General features: G+C 42.1%; 1 protein-coding gene across 5 annotated transcripts in view; it reads right to left on the reverse strand.

Moving 5' to 3' along the window:
* Nucleotides 1–277: 277 nt before the first annotated feature.
* Nucleotides 278–12193, reverse strand: part of BRSK2 (BR serine/threonine kinase 2) — a 311178-nt gene continuing 299262 nt past the window's right edge. For 3 of the 5 annotated variants that reach the window (XM_085302177.1, XM_085302182.1, XM_085302178.1), the window contains one exon: nt 278–518. In XM_085302177.1, the coding sequence (XP_085158303.1) occupies nt 343–518 (176 nt within the window). In that variant the 3' untranslated portion in view covers nt 278–342. Of the gene's footprint in view, nt 567–12193 lie in introns of all 5 variants that reach the window. The other 2 variants (XM_085302181.1, XM_085302179.1) reach the window with 1 other exon arrangement.

Raw genomic sequence — 12193 nt, forward strand, 5'->3', positions numbered from 1 at the left:
AAAAAAAACAATCAAAAAAACACAACCCAAGATCTGGCGAACTGGGTTTGTCATCTGTGCTACCTTTTCTTTTCTTTCTTTTCATTCTTTTGTTCGTTCATTTGTTTTTGTGTTTGTTTCTGAGATATATATTATATATCATATATAAATATATATATGTATATATATACAGTCATTCCTTCATACAAAATTTGTCTATAGACAGTTTTGTACTGTTGTGGCAAGGTATATACATCCTTCTAGTTTAGAGGCTAGCTTACTAAGGAATACTCTTTCATTCTTTCTTGCTTTTTTGTTTTTTTTTTGTTTTTTTCTAAGTTATTTAATTTTTTATGTGTTTATTTAAGGTTGGTCTTGTAGGCCGACTGATGAGACCATCTTTGCCTTGTCTTTGCCAGCAGGGTACTTATTGTCTCCTCTAGACCCATAGTCATTAGAACCGGAATCGCTCCGCTTGCTGTTTGCGCTATGCTTGGTTGGCGTGCCGGGGGGGTGGCTCACCTGCCCGTTCTTCTCGTCTGAAAAAAGTTGTTTAATTACGTCAAGGAAGTTACCCAGTGGGCAGCCTGGGTACATCAAACTGAGGAGAGAAAAAAGAAAAAAAAAAAAAAAAAAAAAACAAGGAGAGGGAAAGAGAGAGAAAAAGAGGAGAGAGAGAAAGAGAACAAACAAACAAATGAACAATGGGGTTTTTAACGAGAAGAACATGATGAGGAGATCCAGAGCCACGTGCGTGGGGGTTTGTGGGGGATGAAGACAATGAGCAGGAAGAGGAAGAGTGTTTAGGATGGGACACCTACAGAAATAAAAGAGGCTGGGGGCATAAAGCACCAAGGGGGAAAGTCCTACTTTTCTCCTGAGTGTCTCACCTAGCAGCAACACCTAGTGCCATATTGCTGACATAATTCTCTTACCTGGCGTCACTTGGCACTGAAAGGTCAGTGAATGTAACCCTGGATACAGGCAAATCTCATGTTATTGTTTCTATTACAAACAGGGTATTTGTATGCTGTCACCAAGTGATGCTTTGCTTTGTACCCTTAGTGTTCTGACTACACTAGGCATTATGCTTTTCTTGCTTGTGTTTAGATTCTTTCTGAAAGTCTCCTTGCTCACCTTCAGCCACTAAGCATGTGAGCTTTCCAGGGGAAAAGCATTTGAAAAATGAGCTATGGCTGACAAGACTACCTCCATATGTATGCATGGTTTGTAGCTTGAGCTTGCAAGCTTCTAAGCACCTTCAGATCCTTACAACATGCATCTGGAGATGAAGATGCTGACCTTTTTGTAGAAGCAGGCTGTTATGCATGTAACTATTTCTGGGAACTACCATGGCCAAGAACTACTTCCTTGTTGTCCTGATTTTATCCTCTCTCTTCTTCACACAGCCTCCATGATGCTGACATTCATTACAGTGGAGTCAGGAGCCACAGAAGGATGTAGGGCTGCATGCTAACCGAACAGCTGTCTCGTTAAGCTAGCCACTGGATCAGGCTGCAGTATTAACATAGACTGGGCACTATGCGCGTGTGAGAATACAACCTTTCATGCTACTCAGAAAAATCTCTTTGTCCACATTTCATCTTCTGATCAAACCCAAGATTCATTTACCAATGCCATTTGCTGCTGTGGAGCCTGACACATCACAGATCCAGCTCCAGGGACCAAAGGGAATAGACAGACCCTGAACTGAACACAATGAGTTTCAAAAAAGACCTCTGAAGGTGTGCATCTGAGACCTCTTCAGTTTAGAGAGCAGAAATATTATCTAAGCTTTCCTAACAGCTACATGCTTGGTTAGATTTGGTCAGTATTATGTAACTCCAAGATGGTGACATACAACACCTGAACTGGTGAGGGACAGACAATCATCGTTTAATCCCCCTCCTGCCAGGATAAGTCCAATGCAGTTAAAGATCCAGTTGTGTTTCAGCATGAATACTATCAACTCAGAAGCCATTTACAGAGGCTTCGTGACACACAGCAGTTCGGGCTGGACCTGTCAAGTCTCACCCACTGAGGATGAAACTTGTATAGCAAGTTCTTTCCTCCTGCAGTAACGCCCACTGCAGTAGTGGGTAGACCTCTGTGCAACTACATTTTGGGATCACCAGGCAGCAGCGGGATGTAGTGTTGCCTTGTCCTGTGTCAGATGATGGGTGGAAAGCCTGGAATGTGACTGATGGCTACCATGGTCAAGATAGCCTTTGCAAGGGCATTTCTAGCCCCTTTTAGTTTCTCTTGGATTAGGGGATCAATCCTGATCAGACATCTGAGGGGGTCCCACTAAATTCACACAYTAAAATCTCTGGACATAGGTGTCAAGGTGCTGGGTTTTTTATATAGCATACACCACGGAGGTGATGACTGTCCTTGATCATTAAAACCCCATATTGTTTTTTTAAGAATGGACTACTGGCTCCATTGTTCTAACAAATTCAAATTAGGTCATTACATTGCACTTAAATAAAGTAATTCTCCAGCTTCTGGAAGGAAAGGGGGTCACTGTTTTCTGCCTTGAGGTGATCTAGTATGCTATTAAGAGAGTGGAATCTTTCAGCCCTGAGATGGCAACATTCAGTCAGGAGCAAAGGGATTTCTTTAATAGCTGAGGTCATCATTTATCCACAGTCAGCAGGCACTGGTGGCTCAGTAATATTGTACTTCCCTTCACCTTTATTAGAAAAAATGTAAGAAAATCAGTTACTATAGCAGGCAAGTACTGACTGTGAATGGTGACCCATGTGAAGAGTGTGTTGAATGCTTTCTTATCCTCTAATGGAAGATGCTAGATGGACATCAATTGCTCTTAAGCAAGGAAAGAGGAAATACATAGTATTTGTGCCATGCAGAACGGAGTATGTTGTACTTTTTTTTCTGCCCCATGCTAACCAGGCAGCTGCTACTTTCCTCTGCATGCTAACAGCGTTGAGAAAAATCAAGTGGCTGGCCTGTACAGAGCAAAGGATCTCAAAGTCTCATCACTCATTCATTCCAGCCTGCTGCTGTGTTTAACTTACTGCTGGCACTGGTTCTGTATGGGCATTCAGTTATAGCAATGCCACAGGCATTGGTGCATTAGTTTCTGGAGGAGCATCATTCAGCTAACTGAAGCCTTAGAGATGGGCCCAAACAAACAGCCAGGAAAGACACACATCTCAATTTCTGGCTAAGATGGGAAAAGCTGTGAAACTCACAGTCATTTCTGAGTCAGAGCTCCCGGATCTCCTGCTGCTTCCCTCCCACACATGCTTTGGAAAGGAAGTATATGTTCCAGATCTATGACTTCTAATTCAGATACCTCTGTAAGACTTCCTAAAAACCTGTTAGGTTTATGGGCATGTGCTCTGGTCAGACTCACTTCTGGGTTTTTTTAGGTGGATACTCTCTTTTAATGAAAAAAGAAATAAAGGAAGCATAACACTCAACCTTGAATGCAGGAATGTGGAAAAATCTGTTTTTTTTATGTGGCTTTGGACCCCTCATCTTCATAAGCAAACGGAATCAGCAGAGAGAATGAAAAAGAGCACTGAAAAAAATGCTGGAGAGGGAAAGACTGCCAGGTTGGGAGAAAAGGGGAGGGGAGTATCTCTAGTTATTCAGCTGAGCAATTTGTTCAACAARCTTAGAGGGAAAGACGAGGGCAGAGTAAGCAGCGCTCTGCAGGAATTGGGGAAGTTTTAGTTTTTACATAGAAATAGTAGACAAAAATACAATTTACAAGAATGGAGTAATAAAACATTTTATAAATTGTATGTATATATCTTGTATTTGATGAATCCTGATATAGGATTTTTAATCATCCTATTAAAATATGCAGCTCCTGTTTCATCCACCCTTTCTCCTCCCCATGCCCTACTGGCTTTCAAGTGCCTGGAGATTTGTTGCAGCAAGAGTATTTAACAGTCTGCCTTTCCTTTGCATATCTCTCTACTGGATTCCTTATAATCAGCATTTTCAGGTAAAATTTTAATAGAAACTTAGAAATCCTTAGGGATATTTAAAGAGAGCTACAGAAAAAATAAAATAGGCYGTTTCACTAACCCTTTCCTTCCTTTGCCTTTTGTAGTAACTGGATTTGCAATTAAATATGTAGTAACAATACTTTCTCAGCCTGCAGTCAAGAGAGAACTGATCTTTCGCCAAGCAATACAATCACTGTGTCAATGGTATCTCAGTCACAGCTTGTTAGCCTACACTTGGGTTGGTTTAGATACTGGTTTTTGAAGGGACAATCTTCATATTGCACATTGGGAGTATATAAACATGGGTCAGCAATGCTGGAAGCATGAAAATGTTTAAGTGGTGTTGCTCCTCTTAGTGCTCAGCTCCCTTCGGACTTAAATGGCCAGCAAAACAAGACTTGAAAATGCAGGTGATGATGGAACAGAATAGCTTTTCCAGCAATCTTCCATCCCTCACATTCAGTGCAAAATATGTGATAGGCTGTTACACCTGCAAGGCCAACTGGAGGTCTCAAAAAGGGTACCTCTCCTACTTCAGGAAGTGAGATGAGATCCCACTTCCTCAGGGTGAGAATGAAGGTTTAGCTCACTGATTCTTCAGAGTTTCCCTGGGGTTTCATGCATCTGTAACTAAGGTCTTCTTTTCCCTGGACAGCAAACATTTGTTGACACAGAGCAATGAAGGCATGAAGGGCAGTAAGGGTGAGAAACCATGAGAAGGATCAGAAGCAGGAGGGGTGGTTCAGAGCATTAGGTTTATCTCTGTTAAGAGGAGATCGATACATGCATTTCTGAGTTAGACCAAGCATTTGGGTGTTGCAAGACCACTGGGAAGGGAAATGGGTTTGAAAATAAGCACTGATGCTTATGAAAGGGTCACAAACTGAACGGATGCTACAGGAATTTATTTATGGAGAAGGCATTGGTTTTGTGCCATTAGTATGCTGCACTGTGATGTCCAAATATCACAAAAGAAACTGGGAACGCATCTGAACAGACACTAAAAGAGAAGAACAGGGCTGAGAACAGACACAAAGACGTAAAAGGAAGCTGGGMAGATGCTTCTAAGCTAAAGGAAGCTTATATTAACTCTCCATATTACCCTCCCTATGAAGTCTAACATCGACTAAGTYCCAGTGGTGTCACAGGCACTGGGAGAAAAGCTGCCCCTAGTTAGAGGAAAGAGAAAATCAGATGGTGGCACAGGAAAGTCCATGTCTGCTTTGACCTTGCAAAGCACCTCAGAGTCCTCCACAGGAAGCTAACAGGAAGTAGCAAACAAGCAGCTTCAGGACAGGCTTGGAGGCTTCAGTCACTGATTCGAGCCTGCTGTTTCGTAACATTTTAAGACAGTTTGATAAGGAACAGGTCTTGTTTTTGTTGAAGCAATTTGCAATACTCCCACTGACTTAATAGAAGCAAACCCTGAGGCACTTCCTTGTCTGGTGAAACCACCTCTTTCAAGCTTATGCATTTTTAATACAGTGCTTCTTTCAGTGCTGAACACAAAGTCGCACAAAGCAAATATGCCTTCTGTAGGATTATCCTCTGCTTTTAGATTTTGGTTCTCTACATGTTTACCTTAGGCTTTGGGAGAAAGTGAATGGAAAAAAATGTCTCCCCTGAAAACGGAGAGACCCTTTGTCAACCTAACTTTCCACATTTCTTCTCTACATCTTGTTGTTTTCTCGTCCTTTCAGACTGCCTTCAGCCTATCTGCTACTGAGGTTTTCTTCCTCTAGTCATTTTTTTCTCTTTATCCTCTTATTTTTTTATTCCTAGCTTGTTCTGTGTTTCCACAGCAGCTGTGGTTTCAGTGAATCATATGGCAAAAATCCAACTTCTACCACATAAAGCATCAAAATACTCTCTGATGGGAGATAATCCATCCCCTTTGAAATCCATTCTGCTACTCTGACAGAGTTCTAGCCCTCTTTGTTAAAACTAGGCAAATTTTTTGTCTCTGCTTGTTTTCTGTTGGCAGAGTCCCTTTTGCCTTCAAAAACAGGAGATTTAAATTATAGAACCCACTCCAAGAATATATGCATTGAAAATTACTGGCGTAAGGGATACGGTAAAGATGAAAGTGGCCTATTCCTACTTGTTTCATTATAATACCATGTCTTTCTTCAGGCTCAGGGGTCACTGGCCTACGTATAGTACAAATACAAAGTAAACAGATGCCTCAAGTTGCTCACAGGCTACCAAAGAAAACTACAGAGAGAATTTCTTGCTCAACTTATGTGCCAGATAGTGGGATATATGAGGGTTCCCTCTAGACTGGGGAAGATGAGAGAAAGATCATTGCAATGTCTTGCTGGAGGCCATCACACAGAACCTCCTCCTGTTCTACAAACTGATCCCTGTCCACCTGAACTGAAGAAACTGCAGAAATCCCAAGACTGGTACCTGTCTAAAACTATAGGGAGTAGGAGGTTAGAGAAGCTTTTCAAGGCACAAAGACATGGTTTAAAATTTGCTAGATTTTTAAGTTATCACAATAGGTTGATCAGAACAAGTTCCCTTTTATATTTTCCTGAGTAAGTTATATATATTGGGACAGCTATTTTGATTTCATTTTGTTTTAGGGCTAGAAAATGGAGACAGACTGACAGTCCACAGAACAACTCTAGTTTCTTAGCAGGACTCCTGAATTCTAACTGGGAAAGACTATTTCCAAAGATAAGAACAGAGCTTATTTTCCAGAATCCAACAACGCTTTGGACTCTGTCAATAAAAATGCCAGCTGATAGCAGTGTTTGCAGTCTACTGCTAGGAACTACTCAGGTTATTACATACTGTTAGCACAGGTGTCCATGCTACCAGCAGAAGGTGGGCGCTTTCAGTTAGTACAGATGTGGACAGATATGAAATACCAACCTGCCAATTTAAATGCTTCATAACCCATCCTTGTTCCTGCTCCCTTAAAACATTCTGTCTCCTCTGCAGGAGGGCGTCCCAATATTTGTGACTAGTCAGATGCATCCAGATGGCTATTCCACCTCAATTTTGCACATTTGCTCTCTCCATACACACACAAGAAGCTAAGATCTGGTTCAGCCTCACCATTGCAGGCAATAAACTGAGACAAGTAGTTCTTGGGTGATGAGTTAGTGAACAGTGAACACAGGCAGCAAAGACTCAAATATATGGGATATATTTCCTTGCTGCTGCCTTCTGCAGAGCTAAGGCATGACTAATTTATTAGAAAAACAAACATGTCCCCTGCTGATGAATAGCTCTGGCCAATTCAGCACTACCACACAACATTCGAAAAAGGAGACACAACAATGGAGAGAAGGGAATCATACATTCATCTGGACAGCTGTTAGCACTGAAAGAGCAGGCAAGGATAGTGGCAGGATGAGGAAATGCCAGATTTGTTGTGAAATCATGCTGTTCTGGCAGGTTGGTTGGTAGAGGACTCAGCCCAAGGATCCTTTGTATCTATCTGTCCTTTTATGAACCTCCTGAGGTTCAACAAGGGCAAGTGCATGGTCCTGCACCTAGGRAAAAATAACTCCATGCACCAGTACAAGCTGGGGGCTGATATTGTGGAGAGTAGCTCTGCAGAGAAGGACCTGGGAGTGCTGGYGGATGACAAGTTGACCATGAGCCAGCAATGTGCCCTTGTGGCCAAGGAAGGCCAATGGTCTCCTGGGCTGCATTGGGAAGACTATTGCCAGCAGGTCAAGGGAGGTGATCCTGCCCCTCTACTCAGCCCTGGGGAGGCCTCATCTTGAGTACTGCACCCAGTTCTGGACTCCCCAGTACAAGAGAGACATGGAGCTACTGGAGAGAGTCCAATGTAGGGCTACAAGGATAATCAGAGGGCTGGAGCATCTGCCCTGTGAGGAACGTCTGCGAGAGCTGGGCCTCTTCAGCCTGGGGAAGAGAAGCCTGAGGGGGGATCTTATCAATGTSTACAAGTACCTGAAGGGAGGGTGTCAAGGGGACAGGGACAAACTCCTTTCAGTTGCCCTGTGTGACAGGACAAGAGGCAATGGGCAGAAACTGAACCACGGGAAGTTCCGCCTGAACGTGAGGGGGAATTTCTTCCCTGTGAGAGTGACAGAGCMCTGGAACAGGTTGCCCAGAGAGGTTGTAGAATCTCCTCTGGAGACATTCAAGGCCYGCCTGGATGCAACCCTGTCTAACATGCTCTCGGTGACCYTGCTGAGCAGGGAGGYTGGACCAGATGATCTCCAGAGGTCCCTTCCAACCTTACTGAGTCTATGATTCTATGAAAGGTTTCTGGACAAGTGCATGAYGAGAGGGGAAGCTGACAATCTACATTCCCAAAGCCACAGCAGATGATAGTATCATTGCTCCCCATTCTCTTAAAACTTCTGCTGCTTCATTCTAATTTTTTGTTCATAAAAACGTCAGGAGTGTATTGGCTCTTAATAATACRATTTTTGTCCTTTCTGCCTGTTGGATGTTCAAGAATGATCTTACGGCTTTAAAGTTCTCTGACTTGTTCCTAAGGAGAAAAACCATMTGTGTATATCAGTGAAATGTTAATTCCTCCTTTCCTCTGAATCAATCCCTTCAAATTTTCAAGAGAGGGCACTTCAAATTTAGCTTAGTGCAGCAAGCAAATATTCACATAGAATACCCTGAAGCACTGCCTGCCATAAATAAAGTGCASTAATCTTAATTAAGAGAGAGATCTGTGTTTTCTCCAGATGGATATTATTACAAAGAAAGAGGAAAAGACCTTGTGTTGGAGAGTAAGAATCTGGCTATATGTATCAGAACAGGATCTGACATGTACCAAACAGTTTTACACATCTAGATTCATCTTTAGTGTGAAGTTACCTTTTCTTTGCTACCTTCCTCTATAGTACAAAACCACAAGTCACTCACTGGAAAAGAATCATCTAGAATGAAGAGCTATGACTACAGTGTGGAGGGAATCAGGCATGTATTTAGACAGCAAATAGTAAAAATAGAATGGGCAAGTGCAAGTGGGAAATCTGGCTTGAGCACTTTGGAAAGACTCATCTCACTGACTGTGATCCACACGTCCTGACCGAGTATGTCATTTTTCACATGGATCTTCTTTCTTTGACTCTTCATTTGGGTCATAATATATTTCCATATGAATCAAGAATCAGTCATGCTCAGGAACACCAGTAGCCAGCACATTTTTCAGAAGYATTAATAAAAAATTAGTGGTATCTTCTGACTACCCAACAGTATAAAAACGATGAGAAGAGCCTTGTACCAGCATACATTTTTTCTGCAGCTCTCAGTGTCAGTGTTTCTACCATCAGGTATGACTTTTTGAATGCAAATCACCCCCTCCTCTCCCACTGAAGAGCAAATGGCTATTCCAAAGCAAGCAGGATTACTCTAAGTAATGACAAAATGGATCTGGATTACTTCAAAGAGCACCAAATCAAGAGATTTTCTGCTGCTATTGACACCAAGCATCTCCAAATTAGTACCCACAAAAGTTACATGCTGTAATTGCAACCCAAMTGTGATGTAACCAGTTTTAAACCACAAAACCTCTCCTAATTTCTCAAGTAGCTTGGGATGATATCAACATAGGCTTGCATCTGTATGAACCCTCCTTACCTCCTTTTGCAAGGAAGTAAGAAGAGAAGCGTTTCTACTGGTATAGTCACTCTGTGTGCACAGAGGGTGCTGTGAGGGACAAAGTCAGGTGACTCTGAATAYGAAACAATGTCAAACTCCTAAGATACTGAAACCAAGAGATTTGAGTGAGATATACTGGGAAGATATGAAAGGCAACTGGACTTGCTGTGCTTCTGTTGTGATCAGAACATTTTGGTGACTGTCATTGGTACACAAAAGCATCTGTAAGGCTCTTTGTTTAACACTGCAGTGTCAGGAATCAGGGTTTCAAATTCCAAGTAGCAATACAGGATGCGTAACAATAAACACGTCTTCTGACCATCCTGTTGTCACAGGGTTATGGTGTAATCCTCTGTAGGAAAGCATGTCCGTGCAGTGCCTGACTTGACTGCATGAGTAATACCTAATMACCTTCTCCTCCTCTTTTCATCATGCATTTCTGTGGAAGTGCCAGTGATGTAACTTAAGGCTTCCCTGAGGCGTCATGCAGGACGGAAAGCAACAAGCAAAGACGGCCTTCCTTGGGAGATAGCAAGACGCAGCTGCAGACAGCTCCAGGGCGGAGACTGGAAAGTTTATAGGCCCCCGGCAAGTGTTTCTCAGAATGTAAAGTCAAGAACTAGGCAGGATTTTCAGAGCTTTTTGCCAGCAGTCTGCACCTTGGTGAACTGTGACTACTAAGGATTCCAAAAAAMTAGGGATTGCTGAGAAGAGGAGCTCTCAAAGGCTTTACACCAGTTTTACTATTGATTCAACCACCCAAAGAAATTCTCAGCTCACTCTTTAAAGTCCTTAAAGTGATTACGGCTTTTCAAGACAGGATCTCTTCTGAACAGGGGCCAAAGAAATGGCACTATGGGCTTCTATGTGGCATATGTCAATAGCTCCAGATTCAATGTGCTCAATCTACAAAGACATTCGCTTTCTAGTTCCCAGCCTTGCAGTTGGCTTTTCAGTTTGCATATTATCTTGATTTTTTTTCTCTYTTTTTTTTTAAAACGTAAAGGCTCTGCAGAACCTATTCGAACCTCAGTGTCAATTGTGCAACCTATTCTTCAGTGGTATATACAAAAATACCAGATTAAATGGTAATAAACAGTTCTCTCAATCCTGACTCCAGAGAAATAGAACCCAGCTCATTCTTTTACAGCGTTGACTTTATATGGCTTAATGGCAGCATATATAGTAGTAAAGCTTATTTGTCACTAAACTGATTTGACTGAATATATACAAGAAACAGATCAGCTAAGTAGGAAGGTGTCATCTATAATTTCTACAAGCAGTTTTTCAGATTATAGTTACATTTTAAATGTAAAGGTCTTAACTTTTACAAGGTAAAATTATTCTTATAAAAAGGTATGAAAGACTTGATGGAAACCAGCTTATTCTTTCTTACACTAGAAATGCTCCTTCTCCTGCTGAAATGGGTGGAAATGTGAAACAAAGCATTTCATCACAGTGTGGATTTTAACCTCACTATGAGTCAAAAGATTTCCTTCTTCCTATTTTGAAATAGATGAGTAGCAGTTTTCTAATGTGCACAGGTAGGATTGATACAGCAGCTGTTTGGACTGATACACCAGCTGTTTGTCATTTGGATATTGGCAGCTCCTACAACATACCTCTGCTGTTCAGGAATAACTTGTTTTTCAATGCCAATTGCTATATGCAAAATCACTTTTCAGATGGATGACCACTGCTAGCAGAAGATGAGATCATATTTAGAGGACTAAATAAATTTGCTTTGCCTTTAATTACAACATTTAATGGTTTATAGTCAGTGAAAAGGTATATCTCACTCCCACCAGAGCTTTCACATGGCTGAGCCAGACATAAAGCATCTGATGCAGTGTGTTTTTTTCCTGTGCCAGTGTTAACTGTTTCCAAAATCAATCCCCAGGGCTCAGAATGCAGAATGATGATGAGGTCAAAAAACCCCACATAGTACTTTTTTTTTTTACACTATTTGTTGTTACTAGACAAACGCTGCAGCAGCTTCTCAGGGGACTGCCTGTCCTCAAACTCACAGAGAACAGTTTGCCAACAGCAGGTAAATTCTGGCATCGTTCCCCTCCGCTCCTTCCCTAAATTGTAGGTAAACTCCCCTGAACACACCAGAACAGCTCCTCGCTTGCACAGGATAGTGCAATTTGGCATGCTGTCTGTTAGCACTGCTTCTGGTGTGTGAGTGCACCAACAAGAAGATAACTCAAGGTAAGCAACTCCATGAAACCCTACAACTTTTCCTTTCTCTTCTCTGCATTTATCCACATGCTCTGTCTGCACTGTAGCTGCCACAAAATACTCTCCTTGCTGGCCTTCACTGTCCTTTGACCCTTGTTGGACTGATGCAGATACTGTGATGGCTGAAGGGCCTGGCTGAGCTGGAGGTGAAGAGTAATGCACAACTGAGAGAGTGCAGAGTACTGGCTGCTATCTGGGTGGCTAAATTAACCTGCAGATAATCACTAGAATCAGCATTTCAGAATTTTTGAATGATGTGAATGCCAAATCCAGGCAAGAAACTGAGTCTTGAGGGAGAAGAGGGATTTGCTCTCTGATGCATTTAAGAAGCTGCAAGTCTGCCTACCACCTAAATGAAGCTTCATGAGGAGACTGAG

The sequence above is a fragment of the Rhea americana genome, unplaced genomic scaffold (genome assembly GCF_003343005.1).
Source record: "Rhea americana isolate MKP2758 unplaced genomic scaffold, rheAme1 scaffold_187, whole genome shotgun sequence".
In the NCBI taxonomy this organism is placed as follows: domain Eukaryota; kingdom Metazoa; phylum Chordata; class Aves; order Rheiformes; family Rheidae; genus Rhea; species Rhea americana.